Source organism: Anas acuta, chromosome 10, assembly GCF_963932015.1.
Source record: "Anas acuta chromosome 10, bAnaAcu1.1, whole genome shotgun sequence".
NCBI lineage: Eukaryota > Metazoa > Chordata > Aves > Anseriformes > Anatidae > Anas > Anas acuta.
The window spans coordinates 17,657,694-17,683,040 of NC_088988.1; the positions used below are offsets into that span (position 1 = coordinate 17,657,694).

The 25,347-nt window shown below is 38.5% G+C and overlaps 2 protein-coding genes and 1 long non-coding RNA gene across 9 annotated transcripts in view; 1 reads left to right on the forward strand and 2 right to left on the reverse strand.

The window, feature by feature from the left end:
• Positions 1-3,069, reverse strand: part of ADCY7 (adenylate cyclase 7) — a 62,672-nt gene extending 59,603 nt beyond the window's left edge. For 3 of the 4 annotated variants that reach the window (XM_068693573.1, XM_068693567.1, XM_068693570.1), the window contains exon 1: positions 2,839-3,069. The gene's annotated coding sequence lies outside the window, so the exon portion shown is untranslated. Of the gene's footprint in view, positions 1-2,628; positions 2,653-2,838 lie in introns of those variants that run through there. The other variant, XM_068693572.1, reaches the window with a different exon arrangement.
• Positions 3,053-11,861, forward strand: LOC137861963 (uncharacterized). Of its 3 annotated transcripts, none has more exons than XR_011099954.1 (4): positions 3,053-3,412; positions 4,432-4,545; positions 6,595-6,689; positions 11,723-11,861. It is a non-coding gene; the product is annotated as an uncharacterized lncRNA (long non-coding RNA). The 3 variants fall into 3 exon arrangements; XR_011099956.1 differs by having other exon boundaries at positions 4,432-4,540; XR_011099955.1 differs by having other exon boundaries at positions 3,273-3,412; positions 4,432-4,557.
• Positions 11,862-14,366: 2,505 nt separating this feature from the next.
• The window catches only part of TENT4B (terminal nucleotidyltransferase 4B), a 38,498-nt gene continuing 27,517 nt past the window's right edge, over positions 14,367-25,347 (reverse strand). For both annotated transcript variants that reach the window (XM_068693577.1, XM_068693578.1), the window contains exons 5-12: positions 24,304-24,411; positions 21,632-21,760; positions 20,102-20,315; positions 19,091-19,217; positions 18,880-18,983; positions 16,841-17,028; positions 16,089-16,253; positions 14,367-14,799 (exon numbers count right to left, since the gene is read on the reverse strand). In XM_068693577.1, the coding sequence (XP_068549678.1) occupies positions 14,620-14,799; positions 16,089-16,253; positions 16,841-17,028; positions 18,880-18,983; positions 19,091-19,217; positions 20,102-20,315; positions 21,632-21,760; positions 24,304-24,411 (1,215 nt within the window). In that variant the 3' untranslated portion in view covers positions 14,367-14,619. The remainder of the gene's footprint in view (positions 14,800-16,088; positions 16,254-16,840; positions 17,029-18,879; positions 18,984-19,090; positions 19,218-20,101; positions 20,316-21,631; positions 21,761-24,303; positions 24,412-25,347) is intronic.

Genomic DNA, 25,347 nt, shown 5'->3' on the forward strand with positions numbered 1-25,347 from the left:
AGCTTGAAACTTTACAGATACCAGCTTAATAGATGATCTATTTAGCAGCATTCAGCCTTTGAATGAACAGGTTGGCTCTTCAAAAGGCATTTTACAGGGACAGGGCACTTCACCGAGAGGTGTTCGTGAATGTCAGTACTGACAGGGCTCCAGTTAGAGAAGGTCCCAGTTATCACCCGAGGAACTTCCTTGTTTTAAACAAGGTCCCTAACTCCCTTTTAACAGTATGCCTAAATCTCTGGAACTGTTTATCAGTGCAGATGCTTCTCACACGAGAGCTTTAAATCTAGCCCAAAATAACAGCAGGAACAAGCAACTAGCACACTTGGAAAAAGGACTCAGTACGTTTCATAACTAGAAGTTTCAACTTCCAGACACAACATCTATATTTAAACTCTCTTCCTCAGTCTCCTGCCAGAGTGGGAAGATGAACACACAGCTGGCAACACCTGCTCGATACGAAATGGAGCAAAAGCGCCAGGGGCAGCAGGCAGGAGCCAGGCAGGCCCAGGGCAGGCCGCGCCGTGGGGCACCAGGCCAGGCCGCAGAGGGCAGCTCCTGGGGAACACCTCTTCCATCTGCTGGCAGCTCACAGGTACAGGGTTACTTTCTTGTTAGCAATAAAACAATCTTTGATTTATAAATGCATGTACAGATTTCTGCATAGGAGCCCCAAAAGACGGTCTGAATGTAGAAGACCTGCTCAGTGCACTTTAATTCCTGTATTTGATTAATCTAAACAGCAGACTCTTCCAACCATCAGGCTTTTCCAGAAAGATAAAATGTATAAAATGTAGCTTGAACACAAATGGTGGGACTGAGAGAGGAATCTCTGTGTGAAGTACTTCACTCTGTGTTTTAAAACCGTCACAATAGATTAAAATCACAGTCATTTGTTACATTAGTTAAATTTGAGTCAAAGATATATCCCAAGAAATAGATATGCAAGAATTCAATTTAAAGTGTTTTGTTTTTTAATTCTACAAGGAATATTATCTCTCCCCCCTCCCTTCTTTTTTGATCCAAGAGCAACTGGCAATTACATAAACACCCACATTAACAGAAGACAACGATCATCTGTCTCAAGGCTAACACCTAAACTAATTAGCTCTCTACCAGCACCTGCTCTTTCACTTAGCACAAACCATGAGAACATAAATATCCACATACATTAGGGAATGAAGTGTCTTCCCTGTTTACTCCTAATGGTGTTGACGTTAGCTTCATTAAGAAAAAAATTAAGAACTTTAATGGCTTCTTTACAAGAACCCCCAATGACCCTAATTGCTGCTAGTAATGGCTTCTGGAAGCATAAATAACATGCTATAACAGCCATTAGAAGTCAGTATTGTTCTCTTGTTTTGAGGCTGCTATTCCTCACACTCCTCATTTTCTGTTCCACATCGCTGTCAGTGAGTGATGATTTTGTCAACCACTCACTACAACACAGACTTATTTTACATGTACTTGCTTCACTATACACACAAGCATACCATGAGAACACCGTATCACCAGTCTTAACATAGACCTGCAACAAGTTGTTCTCCCTCCTACAGGGCACCATTTAAAAACCTCCAGATCAGTACATCAACACCCAAAAGATCAGGATCTCTTTAAAATAAACAGACAGCAAACCACACGCACAGCACACTATTTGTTTATTTCTGACCTACTCAGAATCCTTAAACCCTCCCAGAAACTCTCATTTTCTTCCCTGCAATCCTGCATGCTTAATTATAATAATAAACAATTTCATAGATTTTGTTTGTTTGTTTAAGTAAATAAAAAAAAGACACCAGCATGGTGAATCATAGCACAAAGCAGCAAAAACACTAGCACAGGTATAGGTGCATCTGTTTCTTACTCTGTAGAAATGTTCACACTCCCATGTCCAGCAGTGGACACTTTATTTCCTATAATAAATCACAACTGCCTCAGAATCAAACCCACAAGTTTTAGATGCGTTTTCATGGACTTCCTCACCTAGTATTTGCACAGCACTTAGCACAGCGTGGTCTTGGTCCATGCCCAAACACGTTAAGCAGCGAGCGATACAAATAAAATGTTAACACGCTGACAGAGGAAAGGCAGGCTTCTGTGCTGAGCTGAATTCAAACGCTGCATTGAATATTTACTTTCAGCGTCCAAAAACGCTTTCAAGTGTCTTTGTCAGACTTCAGCACTTCTGCAGACCAAATCCCGAACGATTACAGAGGCAGCCTCGGGGTCAGCAGCCTTAAAATGGTCCCGGGTCCTCAGTGACATCTGCAGGATGACATGCCCCTGCTAAGCGACGTGCTTTATCTCCCTGGGGCAAACATAATGTGATCAAACAACGATGATCAAGCACCACGTTACATGCACTGAAATGTTTTAATCCCTTTACCGAGTGCTCACTTGTTACCGAAGCGCCGTAACGCTTCCTACCACGAGCAGAGCCGAATGACTGACCGGTTCCTCGGCACTAAGCGATGAGCCGAGCCAGCCTTCTGCACGCATTTCAAGTCTTCTTTGGGTGTTTAAGTACCTTTTAAAGCCCTCTTACCATTAGAAATAATAACACAAGTACAGCAGAAGCACGGCGGGCAGGGCGCAGAGCCGGGGGTGCGCTCACCTGGCCCCGCTCACCTGCCTGCGGGCTCCCCGCGCCGGGCACAGCTCCGCGGGCCCCAGGGGCTCTGCTCCCGAGCAACCCCAGGGCGCACGGCGGGGCGCTGTTACCCGCAAGTTTCGCTCTTTCAGCCTTTCTCCCCCCGTCCCTCTCTGCGTCTATTCCCATTCTGCCGGCGTTACCGGGGGCCGGACCTTTCGGCTCCCCCCGCCCGGCCCAGCTCTCACCTGAGGCCGCCGGAAGAGAAGCGGGCGGCGGGGCAGGACCGGGCGCTCCTCCTGCTCTTCCTCCTCCTCCTCCTCCTCCTCCTCCTCCCCGGCCGGTGCCGCCGCCCGAGGTTTCGGCGGGGCCCGGCGAGGCTCCGCGGAGGGCGGAACGCGGCAGGGCCCCGCCCGCCTCCGGGTGGCGGCCGCTGAGGGGCGGCCGGGCGGGGGGCTCGGCGCGGGGCCCCGGGGGCTCCGTGCTGGGACAGCCGCAGGGCTCTCAGCGGGAAGGGCGGCGACGGCTTCGTGTTCCGCAGCTTGCTGAGCGCCTCGCTCCTCTCACGGGCTCGTGGCTGGGCTCCGCAGGGCTGGCCGGGACTCCTCAGCGTGTCCCCGCGGCTCAACAAGCTGTCCGGGGGCCCAGGCCCGTGGCAGGCTCTGGATCTTCGTGGAGGGGGGCAGAGCACACCGAGCCGCACAGAGGTTGGCGTTAGGCGCTGTGGGGCAGGTGCCCGTGCCCCCCGCCTCAGCTGCTCTGCTGAAGGGCAAAGCAGGAGGCAGAGCATGCTAACAGCACGCTGTGACCCCGGGGCTGACGGTACTGCCGTAATATGGGAGCTAAATACTGCTAGCCAGCTGGCGATTCCTCTGTAGGCCCGAGTCTATGTGCCTGAATTCACCCCCTCCAAGCGAGCACCGCTCAGCACAGTCACCGCAGGCAGGACAGCTGCGTTCACCTCACTCCTGTCTGATGGTGGTGGGCAAACAGCTCTCTGACACTGCCAGGCACACAGGGTGCTATTAGGACTGGGAATCTTGGAGAGGAATAAAAATCTAGCTTTCGCTGAATGGGACAAGCATGTAAGCAACAGAGCTGGAGAAGCAGCAGTTGTCATACCTGAGGCACAGGACGGGGCAGCGAACAGGCTGGACTCTGCTCCTCTGTTCTGTGTCCTGTGACACTTTTATGGGCAGTCTTGTACAACATGCTTCATCTTACCTGGGTCTTCCCGTTCCTGTTTTGGCCACTGCGTATCTGAAAAGCACTGGGAAATTATTAGCATGTTCACATGGAAGCAGTGCATAGGCTATTCGGACCATTTCTTAGGGGGGAAAAAAAAAAAAAAAAAAGATCTTCCAGTAAAACACTTGTTAAAAAGAATTCTTTGTCTTCACTGAATGTTGGAATAGATAACAGGGATTAAAAAAAATGCAGGAAATGGAAAATACATTGTTCTTCTGAGATCATAAATGGACTGATTTCAGAACAGATGGATTCCATTTACTTCATCAGAATTTTGTGGACCTTCCGAGTACACAGATTGCTTAACATCATTTCTGTATATCCACAAATATTTGCTATTCCAGACAAAGTTCTAAATTTCCTGCATGATTCAGTGCTACTGACAGTGTAATTTTTTAATGGTAGTGGTTCCAAAACACTAAGTGCTGTATGTACACTGTTGCGCAGATTACTCTTAAACTATCAGTAACTAACATAATACATTTCTAGCAAAATAGATATAAAAGGATAAAAAGCGAAACGTAGAAATTAAGATACATTTCGTTGGCTCCTACAGATGCTGTGGATCGACTTCCCCATTTCTTTTTCTGCAGCTAGTTTTTCCCTCGAGTGCCGCACAGTTGAGTACAGCCGGCTGAATTTCACAGAGGAGATGCTACCACCCCTTACTGGAGAGCGCCTGACATTGCGGCTGCCAGAAGTGTAAGGTTCTGTCCCGGGTGAGAGTGATAGCACCTAGCCTGTACTTTTATTAGTTTATCTTTTTGCACCTATATATTGGTCTAAAATTGCCTGTGTGTACGTGATAACTGTAGATGTTTGAAACTGTGAAAAGAAGAGTCCTTTATCGAAGGTCCACCTGAAAATGTTCAAATTAGAAAATAGCAGTCCCTATGATTTTACTTGCTTCCCTGAAAACGTTACTCTCAGATGAACAGACATTATTATTCGCAAGCACTTTTTCAGGAAAAGTCCAGCAGCTCTACAATATGTACATATTGAACATATAAAACATACATGTTTGTATTAAACACACAAATCAAATCTTTCCGGACTGAATTGGATAAGCTATCATAAATATAGATTTGTTATTAAAATAAAATGCCACACATTGACTGATAAAATCTAATATAACAAAAGTCAAACTATTTTTCAATTTTGTATATGAATTACTTGTTGATGTGTTATTTATATTGAGTCTATGTGCAGCAGCATTTACAAATTGAATTATAGAGCATTACAGAAGTCTACTTTGTACAACGAGGATGTATGCTTCAAGGTAAATTGTCATAATGCCCAGTGCTATGAACTATTACAAAAGAAGGGAAAAAAAATCACTATTTTTTAAAAGCAACAGAATTGAAAGAAAATGTAGAACTCTTTTAGTATAATTCTAATTTGTGGGGTTAAATTGGATTCTTAAGTCATTGTGTGAGCCTGCCTTCAGGATACACATGCTTGGACTATTCACAATAGTAAAAGGGTTGATTTTGGACCCAGTAAGTTACGTTTTTATCATTTAATTGCAAAGTGTTTCAACATTTTGATTTCTAGTGGCTCCCATAAATTAGTCAGCTAATACTCAAAAGATAGCTGCTGAGCAAATAAGTAAACAAAGAAGGCAAATCAGAAATGTAGTCACAATTTCAGAAAATATTTCTAAATCCTTAAGACTAATTTGAAAATTATTATGCAGGAGAAAATTTGTGGGTATTTTTTTTTAGGCATAATCTGCAGGAGTTGGACTCAATGATCCTTATGGGTCCCTTCCAACTTGGGTTATTCTATGATTCTATGATCTTAACAAGGACAATATATTAAGATGTACTTTTAAAATTAGCACAAAGACTTTTAGATATAGCTACTTATTTTTAACAGTCTTTTGAAATCCTGCAACATCACAGAAAACAGCCTGTTTTAGGAAACTATGTTTTATCATGCTGCCTTTTAGCAGTTAATAAAATATCCAGAAAAAGTGACCAAGACGGTCTTGTCTTAATTTAGTGAATGATGAGACAAATAGTTTGAGTAAATTATGTGTTATTTCCTGCAAATTTATGAGTTCAAAGATGTCTAAAAACAATCACAACGTGCTAGACACTACATGCTTAGGAAGGAATGAAAGGGAAATTATTCTGAGCTGTTACATTGATATCATCTGCATTTAAAGGATATCATGTATCAGCCATGATAAAAAGAAAGAGTTTCACTGCTCCTATGTAGTTTGCCTTTCTGATCTCTCAGATCAATTGAAGGAGCTGTTGGGAATAATTTGCTGCTTTTCTTTAAATAAAGCAATCAATTCCATATGAATTACCTGTGTCTTTAGGGAAATTAAAAGCTACTCAGGTCTCCTGTCATAATTGTTACTTGTGTTAAAAGTCTCCCAGATTCCAACTGACTTGGAACCAAGATCTTATTTTCTAGCATTCCATATTTCATGAAAGTCAGTGGGACTTAATTCTACAAAAGTAGTTTCTCCAAATAAAACTTTAAAAACCATACAAACTCACAGCACTGTGAAACAATAGAAGAAATTATGAAAAGCATCAACAGTCCCAAAAAAGTACCTATATGACTGAGGAGCTAATATGCCGTTTTCTAAAGGAACTGAAGGACTTAGGAGTTCAAGTCTCCCCATGAGATATTCTTCAGCTTTGAAGCCTTGGCTGTGAGGTTTTGTTGACTTCTTGAATTAAGAATCAGAAAAGTACTTCCATCTCCTCTCTCACTCATATCTAACATTTTTTCTGCAGAGCAGGAAGATGTGTTGTGCCTTAAAATCAGTGCCCGGCTGACCGCTTAAACCTTCTACCTGTGCTTGTGGCTGTGATTTGGACTGCACTAAGAGGTCAGACCTGTTTTATAATGCTTCTGTATACTCAAGTTGATCTGTATTAAAATGTTAACATTTTCTTCTGGAAATCAAATTATCCACAACAGTGCAGAGTGACAGAAGATCCAGTCTGTTACTGACTAAAAAATGATTATGATGATCTTATTGAGTGGTCACTCTTTCTTTTCCCTAATTGGTAAGTTATACAAGGGAAGAACATAAATGAAAGGAGGCCATCTCTCTGTTAGAGACTGCAGCACTGCAGGTAGGTTTTATAATAAAATGGAAGATGTTACTGATTTAAGGAACACAAAAAAGAACACATTGTTTTATTTTCACAGTGAATGATGAAACTGTTGAGCTGTTTTCAATTTGCAATTCCCATATCTTTACATTAGTAGCTAGAAGGGCATATTGGAAACCAAAAATACTTTGGAAAAATCAGGAAGGAACAAAGAGACCATGTGTATTATTAGGGAAAATGCTTCTACATAAATTCTACAACAAAGTTCCTGGAGAATCCACTAGAAAACACGGATGTACTGAAACAAACAAACAAAAAGTCTGTTACAAAGCAATTAAAAACAAGTGGATAAAATCATCCGGTTAAATCAACATAGCTCCATTATATTGAAGCTAATGGAGCAAAAATGATTTATATTACCTCAGGATCTAGCCTTATATTAGCACAGAGAGCTTTAAGTATTCTAATACTTTTGTTTTACTTTATACTGAGGAAAAGGCTGTTTTCTCCTCCATGTAGTTGGCATGTTCAAACATACCGATATAGTTATTATCCTAAAGCTGAGAAGAATTAGGATGAGAAATGCTTTAGTTTGTTACTGTTTGTTACAGAGTTCCACTGTATCAAAAATTTTTGATTATATCAAAAATGGATAATTACTGTTCTTTAATAGTGATCTACCTGCTCATTAAATCAAGTCTTAACTGATGCCAGCAGGCAGGTAGGATAAAGGTGTGGTGGTTTTACCATGCTAGGCAGCTGAACTCCACCACAACTGCTCTCTCACTCCCCCTCCTTAGAAGGGCAGGGGAAGAAGTAAAGGAAAGAACAACTCATAGGTTGAGATAAGGATAATATAATTAAAGGAAAAAAAATAATTATTAAGGAAAGATTATTATTAATAAAACAATTTAACTAAAGAGAAAAAAAAAAGGGAGGGGAAAAAGGAAAAACAAAACAAGTAAAGGCTGTGTGGAAGTGCAGAGGAAAGAAATTACTCTCTACTTCCCACAAACGAGTGATGCTTCACCACATCCTTGAAGCAGGGCTTCAACACACACAGCCAGTGTTCAGGAGGACAGAGATTTGGCACAACGAGAGCCCACTCCGCCCCTCTTCTTCCTTTTTCCACCTTTTATTGCTGAGTGTGACACCACATGATATGGAATATCCCTTTGGTTGGTTTATACCAGCTGCCCTGGTGATGTCCCTTTCTCACTTTTTTGTCCACTCCCTAGGAGGGTTAGAGAGAGGCCCGATGCTGTGCCAGCACTGCTCAGCAGCAGACACAACACTGGTGTGATAACACTGCAGCTCTAGCTACAAGTGCAGAGCGCAGCACTGTGGGCTGCTGCAGGGAAAGTTAACATTCCAGCCAGAGGCAGTAGAAAAGGACACCTGTGATTTCTCATACAGGCCAGATGCATCAAAGGCAGAAAACATGTATAAAATCAAGATATCGAGGAGGCCATGAAACAAGAAATTAAAATAACTTTCTAATAATGACATCAGAAAAGTAAACATCAGTTCTAATATATATCCTTTTAGTATTGCACCAGCTCATCAAAATTGCTAATTGTAGTTTTCCCACGCTAAACCACATTAGAATATTCAGGCTTTCCCACAGGTACATGTACAGAAACTCATACACGCAACTCAAGTACAGTATTTTTCATGGACAGATTTGATAGTGTTGATAACTAGAAAAAGTACATAATATGGAGAAGCTACAGAACTAGCGTTATTTTGTGAATTGTTAATGTTTTTACTTCAAAAATATCCCTCTAAAATCACCATTGTAATGTAAAATATTATTTTTCTCAGTAGAAATAAAGTGCAGTAACACCATTTGAAGATTTAGGGTTCTGTTTGTTTGTTTTAAATCAGACTATCCATGCATAGTAAGGTTTTCAGACCAGTGCTCTCTGAAACTGCAGAAGTTTGAATTCTTTCCCTTTTACATCAATGTTTCAGCTTTTAGGTTTCCCAACATCTGTATTTGCCCATGCACTCTAAGTTTGTTCTGTTTTTGATGGACCAGCATGTGACTTTGCTCTCAAGAATTTAGAGATACTTAATTGTTAAGTGTATTTAAATCAAGTACTTTGCCTAGGAAGGTGGGTCCACTCCACGGCCTGTTTTGCCAGGAGGCGAAGGCTGCCTGAATGCGCCGGGGGCTGCCAGGGCAGCCGATCACTGCAACGGCTCCTTTCTCCACAGCAGGCACTGCTCCTAGCCACTGGCAACTGAACCCTGCTATCATTGGCTACATTTCTTTTTTAAGTACAAATATACAGTTTTCTAAGTTATACTCTTAGAGTAGTGGGATTCTCTGGAATTTGGGATGTATGAGGAGTGCAGATGGTAGCTCAGCAGTACCAAATAAGCTACTATAACCTTCAGTAACTAGAATGATGTATAAGCAACATCGCAAAACAGAAACCTTCAAACTACCTTTCTTAATTGGGGTATGTTGCTGAGACACTGCACAGAAGTCATTCACTGGACAGCACACACTCCAGCTCTGAGGTACATGAAGTTTTCAGGAATTAGACTGCTTTTTGTCACCTTGATGGATACAATATAACATTATAACATAGGTTCAGTAAGACATTGCTTGATGTAAATAGAAATCTTATAGAAAAGGTTACATTACCTTTTAAGTTATTCCCTTGCATTGTCAAACATCTTGAAAAGAATAAGCAAACAAGCTAGCACTGAAGGAAGAAAATATGAAAGATTTCTACCTGCTGTTGGTTTAGTCATTGATTTTTCTGACTGAGAATGGTCTTTTCATAGTTACTGATTACCAGACAACCACAAATGAGTTTGATTCAATATCCACTGTAGTGAAGAGGAAAAACAAAACAAAACAAAAACAAACAACCAAAAAACACACATCTCATCATTAGTCAGTCCCCTACTTACTGTAAGAATGAACAAGTCTTGTTTGGAAATAGGCCACAGAACTAGGGATTTACAAACAGCAAGCATTAATGCATATTTCACCTAAACCACATAATGTTATCGGGGCAAAAATATTTCTTCATACTCTAGGTGCAACCACCAGTTGTATACATACCAGCAAGTTAGATTTGTTTTTAAGATTCGTTTGTGTTTTAAGATGTGAACATTAAGTTCAGAGAAGATACCGTAGTGCTACATGGTCAGGCTGCGTAAAAGAACAGTTTAACCAGGTTTATTTTCAGATTTTGCTATCACCGTATCTGTTGCAGTAAATGAACTTTAGACCTGGAAAAATGCAGCTGAGAGTACTGGTTGTTTTCCTAATAGCTAATCAGCTGATTTTAATTGCTTAATGATCTTTCAGCTCAGGAGTCAAACACGGTTCCATACCTAGGCAAAAGTAGTTTTATATCACTGCACAAGGGTGGTAGTTTTTTTTTGTTGTTGTTGTTTGTTTGTTTTTTGGACACTCAACAGAACTGAACCAATGGCTTGTCAGACTTTGTTCAACACCACACAGGTCTACACGCTTTACAATTCATGAATCCATGAATATCTGACAGAACTGCTGGTAAACGGCTCATGCAAATAGAGTCAAGACTAACATTTAGATCACTGCAAATGGAAAACACTTCTGAGAAACTACACAAACACTACAAATTAGATTGAAAATAAAGCTCTCACATTTTGCACTTTCAGGACAAAGAAACACCATTTCAAGACATGACAAACTTGATTCTAGAACATCATTTTGCATTGTTAAGCAAAAGAATCAAGTTGTAGAAATCAGTAGAGTAAGTAATCACTAGTTTTCGCACTTTAACAGTAGCTGGAATAATCAAAGGTATATTATATTACAACCCCTGAGTGGGTAAACATACTCCTTTCTTGAGTAATTGCATACTTTGCAAAGTATGTGCAATCTCCTACAGCTTTTACTATTCAGGAAATCAAGTTGGCAGTCTTAACATCTATCGCGAGCTTTAGCATCCATCAAGATGTCAAATGGCTGGCTGCTTTTATTTAACATTTTCAAGATAGACTATTTTCTAATTACTCTCTCATATATTGCATTTAGAAATCATACATGATGAGTCCAGAAATGAAAAAGATCCATTTTGAAAATAAATTTGAAAGAAAAAGTTGCCACCAGCAATTGGACAACTTATTTTCTAACAATTTAGTTCTAGGAAAATAACTTCATTTAAGATTTAAAAACATGAGATGTAAATTCTGAGGATGCCACACAGAACATGGAGGTCAATAAACAGAATCATGGTGTGTCACAAAGAATTACCTGCAGTTCACCTTTTTGCCACAAGGTAGAGGATTGACAATATAAAAAATAATAAATACACAGCTTTTAAAGTATAAACACTATTTGATCTATCCTTTAAAAATGTAAAAAAAAAAAAAAAAAAAAGTAATAAATCAATCTGATGTTCAACAGGAAGTGTGTCTAAGAATTTTAGGTGGTCTGTGTTAAACTACCAGCAGCAAGTCTGTAAGAGCTGTCAGTATGTATGTGTCTTCTTACTGATCTATGCAAGGAAGATAACCAAAGCCATACATTAGTAAAATCAACCCTGCTTCAGGAACTATGCTAAACAAACTTTCTAACCAAAGGTAACCCAAATTAACTGGCGTATTTCCACAACGTCCTGCTCAGTGCCAGTTCTGAAAGACAGCTGCACTACAGCTGCAGCACTAGATACAACACAAGTTTGGAGCCCAAAGTAAACCAACCTCTGCACAAGTTCCTACATATACTGCAGAGGAAAGCTATAGAAAAATAATACTTAAAAATATACATATATATTATTTCTCTCATTCTCAGAAACACAGGCTCTGCTTCAGCTCCACAGACCAGCGCTACTTGAACAGAAGTTTGAGGCTCCCAGCGAGAAGCACCCAGATACTACAAAAGTTACAAAGTGGTCTGACTATTCTGCTCCTTCCAGTACTGCAAAGGGAAAAACAGGGTAAGTGTCAAGAATGGTGATAAACTACAGTAGTTAGATTAAACATTTATTTTTCATATATTCACAAAATCTTCACAAAAGTATTGAAACTCAAAAAGGAATTAGACTTGAGTCAAATACAGAGATGAAATGTACAAGACAAATGAGCAGGCAAACTAAAAGGTCTTGAAAGTATTTTACTTCAGATTGAAAAACGAACAGTTCAACTGTTCTGTTTAAATAAAGATTTGCAAGATATACAGTATTTTATGAATACAATGCTGGTCATTTGAGGCAATGTAAAATACCTCAATTCTTCCTTCATGCTTTTTTTTTTCTTCTTTTAGAAAGATACTGTTTACCAAAAAGAAACTTGAGCAGTCCAGGAAAAGCTATTTTCCATTAAATTTATGAAAACCATAAATTGAGGCAAACCTAAGATTCCCAATGGAATCAAGATTATCTTCCCGCTACCACCACCTTAAAATTATCACATGCTTATTGGAACACTAATATCTGCACCCTAAGAGTACATTTGCTTTCAACAATGAGGGTGATTCTTTTAAAAACACTTCAGTGTGGTAAATGCGATACAGATCTTTGCAAGTATTAAGTTTTGGAACAGTTTTGCTAATAGCAGCTAACAATACTGGATTAATATAATTTATAAATAATTGTTCCCTAAGCGGTGAACTTAAGTCTACACATTCACAATAATCTAAAACAAAATAAATACTGTGATTATGCATAATGTGGTATAACTTTTACTAGTTTCTATGAACAAAAGGTCAACATCGTGTTGATAAAATTATCTCAAATTAAAATATGAATCTAAAAATTTTTAAAAATATTGTCAAATTAACATCACTTAAGCTTAGTGTTTGAGTAACTGTTATGACTTTCAACATTTCTGGAATAATATATATATATATTTTCCTTTTTGAAGTAAAACACTTTAACACATTGAAAATGTTTATTAATTTAAGTGATGACATCAGTTCTGGTCTTATTTTAGCATTATTTTACTTTAAAAATCATTGCACTCATTAGTGCCCAGTAAAGGTCAAGTTGGTCTGTAGAGTTCTGCAAATGTATACAAAAAAAAAAGTTTCTAAAAGCTAATAGTACTTTTTATAAAAGCATCATCTCCAGAACAGCTGCATTAAATACAGCCACGTATGCTAAGTACAGACTTTCCTCTTTAAAGAAATATGTGAAAGTAAATGCCACTTAACATTTTACCATTGAAGTGTCCCAACCCCTTTTCCAAACTATGCCTGTAGTTACACATTTGATTCGCATTCATGGCATCAAGCTTACTGCAGCCTAGGCTTAAAATGTGACTAAACCAGACAAATGCGGAGTTTAAATGAAGTGATAACTAGATCAACGAAGAAAGACTATGAGATATGAAAGGTTTGGGTCTTTAAGGCAATATAAAATATATTTCATTATTTGAAGTTTTTTTGTTTTGTTTTTAATTATTAAGTGTAAATATAAAAATGCCTTAGAGGGGAGTGAGAAAAAATACTTTAATTGTAAAATTTACTTAAAGCTTCAACAGTTATCATCTCCTACAGGAGTCAGCAGAAATATAAAAGAAAAAAACCGACCTGGAAATGGGAGGGAAGGCACCAACAAAGAGGCATGGGATTTAAGCAGCCCAGGAATGCAAACATCTGTAACAAACTGAGTTGTTTTGGTTTTGTTTTTTAAACTGGGGAGAAGGAGGGGGAGAAAAAGAATCATCAACACCAACCAAACAACCCCCCCCAAAGTGGGGAAAAAAAAAAAAAAGAAAAAAGGAAAAAAAAATGAGGGGGGGACCACTAAGGCAAGGAAGAGAAGGAAGGTGCAACTATAAAACCCCATTGCCTGAAATGATGGCACTCTAGAAAACAAGGTGAAGGTTACTTCTCCGAGATGACAAGCTCAGTGTCTACACAAAGTACATCTACACTTTATACAAATGAAAAATTTCATTTGCCACTATAAACCTTTCTTTCAGAGGAACAGCTTTTGCAGATCAAATGTTCTATTAAATCTCTTAAATGCCAAGAAAAGAAATTCTGAGCAATATAACTAGAAATGTCTCTTTATATGGATGTTAAGATGACAATTCAGATTATTTTCCAAACTAATCCTGAGAAAAATTTATGTTTACAATTTAAACAGTAATGTTATGTAAAAAGTATTAACAAATCCACTATTACAAATGTCAGTTTTCCTATATGGTCATCTATATATACACAATAAAATGGTAAGTATATGCAAAAATAATAAAAAAAATCATGCACAAATTACTTTCACCTTTAAAGGCTGGGTTTCCCTCAAAATACAAATTTTTGCCTTTTCTCCTATTTTTTATTTGTTTGTTACCACCCCCTAGACACACTGAGTACTACCCCTACAGGTCAGCATGAGCTGATGGGAAATACATTTATTTTACATTCAAGCTTTAATATCCTAAATGACCCTGTTGTAGCATATGACTTATCAAATGAGCAGCCTTTTTCCGTATTTTTTTTATTTTTTCTCTTTTTAATTTTTTTTCTTTTTTTCCTTTTTTTCTTTTTTTTTTTCTTTTTTTTTCTTTTTTTTTTTTCAGTGATCAATCTTCATGATCCGTTCCGTGGCGAGCTGGGAAAAAAAATGCAGTTGCTAATCAATGTCTGAACAGTCTGAAGCTCCGGAAGAGATCCAAGGAGTCACTATCAAACTATCCTGTAGCATGAGATCATTGCACACAGAAGAACAGTCATAAAATAGGCAACTATCTACAAAGGTCTGAAAGGGCCGCATCCCTCTTGTGTTTCCTCTTTTTGCCATGGAAGTACTGATGGTGTGATTTGCTGCCTTGATGTTGTTTGTTTGTGACTGAGGTACCGTGGCTTGAGTTTGCTGGACCTTGGAAGCCTTTGTTAGAAGAGCGAAATAACCGTGCAGATCCATGCTGCAAAAATAAAGAGAGCCTGGTAAGTCGGTGTAAGGAGAAAGTGTGGCAAATATACAACCCCATTTCCATATAAAAAGGACATTAATAACTCACAGCAATGTTAACACAAACAACCTGGCATGGCAAAAGAAGCTAGGCCATTGCTTAGGCAGCAGCACAGAACCACGTATTTTTCATTTTGTTGTCTGCGACAAAATGCTCATCTCTAGACCCGAAGCCGTGCAAATGCAGAGTGACGAGTATATAGCACTTGGAATTTTGAAAATGATAGAACTCTTCTCTCATCCACTGCACAGCCATCAAAAGAGTGTTTTACAGAAACAGAAGTCCATAATCCAGGAAGAGATGAAGATTGCTCAAATCTATCTTCCCTGCCCAGTTAAGACAACACTGTTTTAAGAACAAGACTAATTTTATATCATATCTTTTTGCAGATGGCATGTTATCTCAGATTGTGCATATTCACATTCCAGCAACAGAATTTAGTAGTATATATCCAAGGCCTGTTTTGTTTTTTAAACTTCCTTGTTACTAGCTAGAGATCACCAGCAAACAGGAACCAGCAAGTCTTCAGAATTACTTTTCAGGAATATTACTCTAGAAGATTCCATACTAGGACTTTTCTAATGAATGAAAAATAAATTCTGAAAAAGTGTAAAAATGTAAATTGCATCTATCCAGAGGTATATTGTACATATAGGCATACAGCATTTCCAGATTACTGAGTTGTCACAGAAGTATTCTCAACATGAGAAACCCTCTAGAATAAGCTCTGGCAGGTCTCGTCATAAAGACATTTGAATTTAAGTGGAAATTAAAGGAATTTCATGTCAGCAAGTATCTCCATCTCCCTTAATAGAAGATATTTCAACAAGGATCAACAGCTTGTCGTAGTTTAAACATACATTTCTGCTGTTTGTTAAAGTGCATGCAAATCGCATTAGATCTCAAATTCAGCAGTTAAGACTAGACCAACATGATTTTTGCATAAAGGAAACTTGGACAACACAAGTGCATACTTCTGGCAAATCTAGATTTCCCCAAACAAAGTCACTCCAATTTAGTCTGTTTAAGGCTAGGAAAAGCACCATTATAAATTCACCTCTCTAACCTAAACAGAGAACCAGGTAATTTTTAGACACACTCAGTGCTCAAAGTTTTCTAGTAGGGCAAAGAGGAAGAGAAAAACACGCTGTTTTCTTTCCAGAACAAACTATCCTTCCATGGAGGGCATGTGTAATATTCCAATAATCTACACAGTTGTTGCTTTTAAACATTTCACAAACCTGAGATTTGTTCGTGTTGCTGGATGTATTGGCTGTTTGGCTATTTTGTGTTTTCCCACTTGACTGGGAGGATTCCAGTGATACTTCTTGTGACCCCACTCTGTTTGTCGTAGACTGACGACAACTCAATTGTTTAGAGGTTTTGCAAGGTGTTCCATCAGAATCCTTCAGGAAAATTTAAAGTATTAGTGAGTTTTTCTTAAGAATAAGTGAGTCTTTCTATAAAGTGAGTGAGTTTTCCCTTAAAATTAAAGCTAGCAATGGGCAAAACTTGAAAGGTGTTTATTAAGTATTAAAACTCGCAATCCAGAATTCTTACTGAGTCCACAAACTGTTTTAAAAATGTATCGGTAAATGATTCTGATTTGGGGCTTTATCTTTTATTTGTTTTTTTTTTTTTAAACAGAATTCCCATTCAAGCTTTTTCTTTTTTTTTTTTTTTTAAATAAGGCATTTTGTATTACTTTTTAAGCATATGGCTTAGGACTACCAGTCTTTTTTTGAAATACAGTTTTCCCAGAGAAAGGAGGGCTATGAAGCTTTACATCTACTGTATTCACTTTCCTACATGTTTTGTGTTAAAAAACACACTGCAATTTACATGTGTAGAAATTGCATAAGAGGTAACATCTTATGCAAGTTAGGATTCTGGATGAAATAATTAACTAGGATTCTGAGCTTTTTGCAGCAATATAAGTAAAGAAAACAAGTAAATTGGAAAAGGCAAAATGCAGACAATCTCCAGTACTTACTACATCACTAGAACTGGACAATGTAGATGATGATGATGATAAGGGACCTGATGAAGAATTTGAAGAATGTTTACTAAGTGTTTCTGAAGTTTTATTTCTAGGTTTTCCCAGTGCTTCGTTCTCTTCAGCAAGATTATTGTTGCATTTGTCCAGCTGCTGATTATCTACTATCAAGGTTACTCCATTACCTATTAAAAATGAAACAGAAGAATCACCACCCATTAACTGACAAAATTTATGTTGCCCTATATTTTTTCCCTCCCAATATACACACCCATTCGGGTACTATGTATCTATTACACCCTGCAGGACACGTACAGACACCTATGCACATACATACTTCCATTACCTACAAGCACATTTGTACATGTGTTTGTACGTACTGGGTACAGCAACCAAAACTCTGCAGAGCCCTCGGTAATTTCCTAACAAGACCCGTGATTCTATACTATGAAAACCATCAAGCATTACACACAGTTCAAGACAGAAGTTAGAAATAAGGCATGGAATAAAGTAGTAACGGAGCTCAGATGTGCCGTTTAAATAAGATCGTTTTATGACGTGCTTAAACTGCTCTCAAAAATACAGGTTTAAATACAGTTCCTATGAGCCCAAAATTCTGCAACTCCCAGCTGTCTTCTACTGGAGTTGCTCGGGTCATAAGAACTGTAAATAATTCTCATTGTATGTTTGTACGATACCCTAAACTGAAAACATGAGATACAGAACACTTCTATCTCACTAACTTCTGTCTTAATAAATAAAAAGAATCAGAACTTAAATCTAAACTAAACCTGCAAGATGAGCGCTGTAATGCCATCATTACCCTCCTATCTTGGGTTTCTTATTTTTAAACTGACTGCTTTGTCTCACATAAGGCACCTTGGAGTCACTTCTGCTTCTTTCCTAGTAGCTAGTACCTGCAGAAAAAGCTTTTTTTTTTGTCATCTTGAATTGACTTTCTGATAGATTTATGTAATATATGTTTATCTCACCACTAGCTTTATTTATTTACAATTTAATATATATGTCACAATAGATAGCTAAGTACTGCTACAGAGCTTTCAGGAATGAATGAATGGTGGTTAACTGCCATTGCCGAGTGGTACAGCTGTGCCATAGAAGCCTACAGACTGATAAAACAGATATGGCCAGGAACACATTGTATTTGCAGGGACAGCGGGGGGAAATCACTAACAAAAGCTTTAAAAGCAAATAAACAAAAACCCAACCCAGCCTGAAGATGGGGTACATCTGTTATCTTTGATCAGTATTAACAGGAGAAGACTTCTAATACCTAACATTCTGAAATGAACTGTAGAGTATTAAAATTAATTGTAATTTGAAAATTTCCAGCCAGCAGATACACCTACACCAAAACAGGGTGGCAACTTGTGGGTGGGGTCAGAAGACGGGCAATGAAAATAAAGATGATTTTAAAGGATGTTCCCAGCAAGTTCTCTGGATAGATTTAGTGTATTTCCATTTGTCAGTAGTAAAAATTGTGATTGGTATTTTAGTATTTCTCTTAAGACTTATTCCACTTATATGGTCAGTCCTGGCTTAAATACTGCTTCTGTAGACAGACTTCAAATACTTTAAAAAGAAATAAAAATACCAACACAAGGCAAGGACTTAGATTTAAACTAGCATCCCTAGTGATCCTTTTTAAAACCTTGTCCACATTTTAAGGGACAAGGAAGTGCAACAGTAACAACACATGTAATTTAAATTTGAAGTTTTTCAAAAGCTTCCTTTGTAAGCCAGCACGCTTTACAGACTGTAACTTTACAGACTGTCCAGACTCTATGCTGAACAAATTCATCAACAGCAGAACAAAGATGTTGTGGGATAGCTTCTTTATTCTTATACAAAACTGAATTTTCTGGGTGAAAACAAAAGAAAGTTCATCACCTCTTCACTAATATAGCAAATTCATATTAAAGGTGCATACACGTGGAGCAAAAGCAGCAAAAAATTTACATAATCAAAATACGCAGGAAGTTTCCCACCACCAGCCAAGCTTTGACAAATCTTACCGTTACATGAAGACTCGGTCCTACTTTGCATTCCCCACTGTTTTGATATCCAGTCTCTGTACGTGGCCACTTCTTGTGTTACTCTAATTATTCTACCTAATATACTGTAAACCAGGAAAAGAAAAAAAAAAGAGAAATACCCCACACAATTAATTTTAGGTACCCAAAATACAAGCAATTAATGTCTGAGATTTAGACTCAAAAAATTTACCTTTCAGTTTCGTTGTTGGGATAATATTTAGCTATTGGGGAAACTGCATGGCTCAAAACAACATAGGCATAATCAAAGGCCTGTTTCACTTGCATGGCACCATATGAACTTCTCCCAACATCATTACCTTAAAATAAAAATATAAATAATCATGGTTTCAGTTTCATGTCTGTATCTCCTTTCAGACATGGGACAGTTACATTGTTTTAAAACTTGGCCTCAAGTCCCATCTCACTACAGTAACTTCTTTTAGAATACAAGGGTATTAGTGAAGCCTAAATATACAAGAGAGTTTAGAAAACCTATAGTTGTTTACATATACGGAAGTACAAAAAGGAAATTCTGCATGTAAAAATTCAATACGTGAAGAAAAATATTAACTGTATACTGCACATATAACAAATACTATCCCGGCTGACATTTTTTAGGTTGGAAGTATGTTAACTCTTTCCTAAGAGCAGCACTTGATTCACCATTTCAGGATCTGCCTATTCATGTCAACAATCAACCTTAACGTAAGAGTAAGGCTACAGAAGGAAATCACTGTGTGTTTACATGACTTTATAGAATCAAAGAGGAGGGTGGACATAAGCACAGACATACAGTATAAGGTGCAACTGTGGTACTGGCAGGCACAAGGCTGGCAGGGAGCAGATGTATATACCTGTATATCTAGCCCATACCCAGGCTTGTGCTGCTGCAGCCTTGTCATCATCGTCACTCTAGGGGACAGCAAAGTTTTTTTTCATGCCTTCTTATACCCCACCTCCACCTCCTGACTGTAATATAGGCGTGCTCTTGGGTAACACGGTAATTTTTGCTAGCGATATCTTAAAAGAAAATAACCATGCTATTTGGAATGTATCTTGTGTTCACAGACATAAACGTTTGTTTGATTTTTCGTGGTCACTGCACTATTCTTTGGTTTAACTCCTTTGAATTAAGCATTCCCTTAACTGTTTTCTTAGTTGATAAAGCGAAACTTATTGACTTTTTGGTTTACGAGGATACCTGGCTGTAATGGATCTTCAATATACAGCATTGATGGTCTATAGCCATCCAGCATACTTTTTTGCACTTCATCCTTTGCAACATAAGAGCCACCATCCTTTATTCGGATTCCAGTCTTCAGATAATTGAAGTGACGTCCATATAATTCAAAGAACTCTATTAAAAGAACACCATAGTTGGCATTGGGCATGCAGGCATCTTCTCTGGGATGCAGCTATTAAGAAGAGAGGAAAAAAATTATTTCCTTAAGATTTCAAGTGCCTGTAAGTTCTGTTTTGTTTACCTTTATATCCTTTTCTATTTCCAAGCAAGTACGCCTAATAAATAATACATAATAAAGCAAACATATCTCAATGTAGTAACTATTCTTAACAAAGCAGTTCTGCATCTTTAGAACAAGATGCAGTTAGAACTTTTATAAACTCATTACCTCTTAACAATAAGGCCGGCAAGTATCACTGCTTCTATATTTGATTTTTAAAAATGTTTTTAATATTTATATATTTTGTATTTGAACTTTCAGTTCAGTAAGTGAACTTCCAGTGCCAATGGCATAGTTTGTGTAAAAAAGCACAGATGAGTATTCCAGAATCAGTCTGCGCTTCAAAAACCTGTGTTTGGAACACAAATGCAAGATTTTAACATACAAAGCTATATAAATGATTCCCTCTACTGTTAATCATGCAGTCTGAGAGATTATGAACTAGGTTTTAACTGATACAGAACTTGACTGGATATCAGGTTGTTTTTTGTGAATGGATATACCACTAGTCACAATTAGACAAAATTAAGACTGGGAGAGATTCTCGTTTCTTTCACAAAGATATGCCTGTTGCCTTCATTTCTTTTGCTGCTCAGCAGTCAATTGAAAACACCACTGAGCAAACACTGATCTCCAGTTCAAGGCTCAGCTTTAAAAGTAACTACAATCTGCAAAAGTATAAATGCACACACACACAGAGTTATAAGATAAAGTTTAGTACAAGAATAAAAATGAGGTTGGTAAAGTCAGAACTTGACTACCTCTTGCTTCTGCAGTATTTTTCTCCCCCAGACACAACAATATATTTTTAGCTTACACATTTTGTTCTCATATATTTAAAACAAAGATGTAAAATGTTTTATTTTGTACCAGCTTAAAAACCTAAAACAAGCAAACAAAATTATGTTGCACTCATTAAAGCACTTACAGGATACGTGACTTGGAGAACAAGTGTTATAAAGGACAGCTGCATCTAACACTAACCTTTGCAGCTTGTTCAAGAGAAATTACTCAGTAGTCAAGTTATTTTACCATGAACGTCAAACATGCCTGGTATTGATACACTAATAGATGTTCCAAACACCTCTTCTAGTACTGGTAGTACCAGTATGGAAGGAAGAGTAGAAGGCAAGTGGGATGCCTCTATTTTTAAGTGAAAATGGTGTGCAAAACCACAAATAGGAGAGGTTAAGTTATTAAGCTTAAAAACTAAATTCCTTAACATAGAGTCCTTTTGCACCAAGAGCATTAGATTTCATTCAGCTTACCTGAAGGAAACTGACAGCCATTAAAAAAAGACTGTAAGAACCAATTCCACCCGTGAATACTTCATTAAGGTCCCTCTGCAACAGGAACTGTTTCAATACTAAAACTAGGTAGGGTAACACAGGGTATTTCTGAAAAAGAAGAACAAAGGCTTTAGGACTGCATACATACAGCTGATGCTAAAAGCATATCGAAGCTAGGTGCTGTAAGTCTCAAAGCTAGATAAAATTCTGACTTCTTATTTTTAATAACAGAAGCTGAGTGCTCTGCCTGCGATCAATATAGTTATTTTACCTCTTCAACTCTGGTTAGAGTTATTAACAATGGAAGAAAAACTATTACCTCACAAAATCAGTGCGACTTCATTTGAATATGTAAATACATTTGCTTTTATAATACAAATGAGAATGAAAACAAAGGAATAACTGTGGAGATAATCAAGTCTGTAACAGAAACTGCCTGCTACATCCAAGGTGACATCCCAAAATGAACTGGGACTTCTGTCCTGTGAGTACTTGAGATGCCTGGAGATCATAACAGCCCTTCAAAAAGTTTGTCTGCAGAGATTCCCTGAGGGGGTGAGTAAGCTGCGTGTGGAAGAACCTGGACCTTTTGGACAGCAATGGAGGCTGGGGCGACACCTGCACTCTGCACACCCTCCTCACAGGGGATGGGTAAAAAGGGCTCAACACCATCTCTCCTCTTATTATCACAGAGCTAAGAGATGTGGATCAGGGTGTCCATGCTACCTGCTGCGAGCAACCTCTCCCCCGCCACAGCAAGCACAGCTGCCTGTGTCCAAGGCCAGTTGTGTGGCCTTGACTTGGGCTGCCAGCAACACAGCTGCAGGAGAAAACACCTTGCGAGAAGCCTTGCTGCGGTCCCCTGCTTTGCTCAAGAGCTGCTTTTCATCCCAGTGGTTCCCCTTGGTGCCTGCAAGAGCCACTGCTGCACCCTACCCAGCCCCTTGCTAATGCTGCCCCTACCTGCTGGTTTCCTGAGCCTCCACCTCTTGGCTCTGGGCTTGGCCGGACTGTGAGCTGCCCAAGTGCTGTCACCAGACCTGCTCCGCTCTTCAGGCACCAGCGGGCTGCACCCTTGGCTGGCAGGGATCCTGCCCGGGGGCTACCCTGTCCTTCCCCAGGTGTGCAGCCCACTCTCACTGTGCCCTGACGCAAAGCCAAAGCAGCCTCTCCAGAAGGTTACAAATAACCTGGGCAACAGCAGCACACCAGCACTTCTCTTTTTTTTTTTTTAAGCACCAGAAAAACAAATGCCCTAGGCTCAAGAGAAGACTATCTCCTATGTTGAAGCTAAGAAGTATGTGGGTACAGAAAATCACAGGATCATCTAGGTTGGAAGAGACCTCCAAGATCACCTAGTCCAACCTCTGACCTAACACTAACCAGTCCTCCACTAAACCGTATCACTGAGCTCTACATCTAAATGTTTTTTAAGACCTCCAGGGATGGCGACTCAGCCACTTCCCTGGGCAGCCCATTCCAATGCCTCACAACCCTCTCAGTAAAGAAGTTCTTCCTAACATCCAACCTAAACCTCCCCTGGTGCAACTTTAGACCATTCCCCCTCGTCCTGTCACCAGGCACGTGGGAGAACAGACCAACCCCCACCTCGCTACAGCCTCCTTTAAGGTACCTATAGAGGCAACTGGGCAAGTATGCAGGGCTTGATGGACTTAACTAAAAATAAACTTGCAGAGAATAACAGAAATGTAACCACCCTCTGTGCTGCAGAAAAAACAAATACAGATTACCTGTCCATCACAAGGCAATGTGATAACACACAAGATGTAAAAACTGAAAGTAACTACCAAATTCCAGGTATGTGTCTTGTGATAATGACATTACCAAGGCAGATGCACATGATTTATAATCCTGATGATTTAAAATGTTTGCTTTACTCAGATTTAGTTTTCTGAAGAACTTTTATTTGCCTAACTGTTGAAATACTTTCCTGCTGTCTGTTAATTTGTTTAAAAAAATAAACCAAACACAAAATAAAGCACTCAGTAGTAGAAAAGCAATACCAAATCACTAAAATGATGCACTAAATGCACTTCATATCTCTACACAAAGCATGGAGATCCACGTAAAATTTTCTGCTCTAAGACATTAACCATGAGTGTACAATGCACTGAGTAGAGGAAGAAAAGTAAATGAGTATAAACACATTTTAATACATCCTATATATTAAACAAAAATATTGGCAATGGTACCTACAAGATAGCTGTCAGTGAACTCCTGAACAGTAACTTGTTAAATCTAACTTTTTCTACTTAATTGGCATTTGTACACTGGAACAACAGATACTCAGTCTAGAACAAGATTATTCCTCCTTGCTGCAGGAATGCAGAGTGATACTGATTTATGTTCAAGGAGCCACAGCTAGAAGAGAACATCCAAAGTCAGTATTAGTGTGTTTTCCTTAGTCACTGTATCATTATGACTTCTCCATGTGTACTTTCTTTGTACATTTTGCTATCTACATGCCTTTTAGGGCAATGCAGCAGAAACCTAGGAACTTCATACAACAGTAACAGCAAAAAATAATTGAGTCAAAGTGTATCTGTAGTAAGGATGCAGTCAAAGTAAAACAGAATCAAATTAACTCATCATATGTTCAGCTCTATAGCTCTATCATAGTGTTGCCTAACCTTGATAAAATCTTTGATGAGCTGGGCTGCTTTAACCCCATTCTGTACATTAAAGCTGATATCAACTTTTACTTCAGTGAAGGAATCTGTCAGTTTAATAATAGGTACCTGCAAAAGAAAGATAGATTAAGTCAACACAGACTCCCAAGACACATTTGGTTTCATTAATGACTTCAGTAAAACTGAAATATTTTATGAATTTGCAGAGGAAGTGGATAAAGAGAACAGGAGGACTTCTATCTAGTTATGAGCTCACTCTCCTTGCCAATCTGTTCAAATAGATGTTGATTTTATTTTTAAACTCATATATGCTATTTCCAATTTGCTCTTCTGTTTTAACTGAACTTAACACTTCAGCTTCAAATTATTTATTTTGCATTGTTTTTAGTCAGTTTCTGGTGCAGAAGCATAGTTCTATTGGGAAAAACAAACACCAGAGGGAGACAAATGCTTAAGAAATAAAGATAAATTGTAACAGACATCCTCTTAAGAAAAAAAACACAGATTCCTCATCAAAATGATCTTTAAATAAGAAGTGCAAAGTACTGAGAGCACTCTAATGTATCTCCATCTGCGTGGCTTCCAAATTATCTCTTTTACTAATAATAGCCATCAGTTAGACACCTGTTTAAACCCTTACCATAGTTTTATAATAAGCAAAAGGTAGGATGTTATAATGGACTTGATCCTATCCTACACAAGAAACACCCCTAAATGTTCATATATGCCTGTACTTATTACTTACATATGAAAATGCATTGTGTTTGCTTGCTTGCAATAAATATATAGCATTTACTTATGTACTAACTCAGTCCAGAAATTCCAAATCTGATCACATTAATTCTAGCATGACTAGCATAACTACATTTGAAAGCAAGCATGTGCTGTGTGGAAAATCCAAAAATATTCCCCAGCAGAAGAAATGCTTCTGTTGGGACAGTATCAATTATTTTGTCAGCAAAAAAACCTGCACTACATAAAAAAAAGTTCTGTTTTGAATCTATACATATATATTCTGCTCTTATGATAATTTATCCTTTTAAG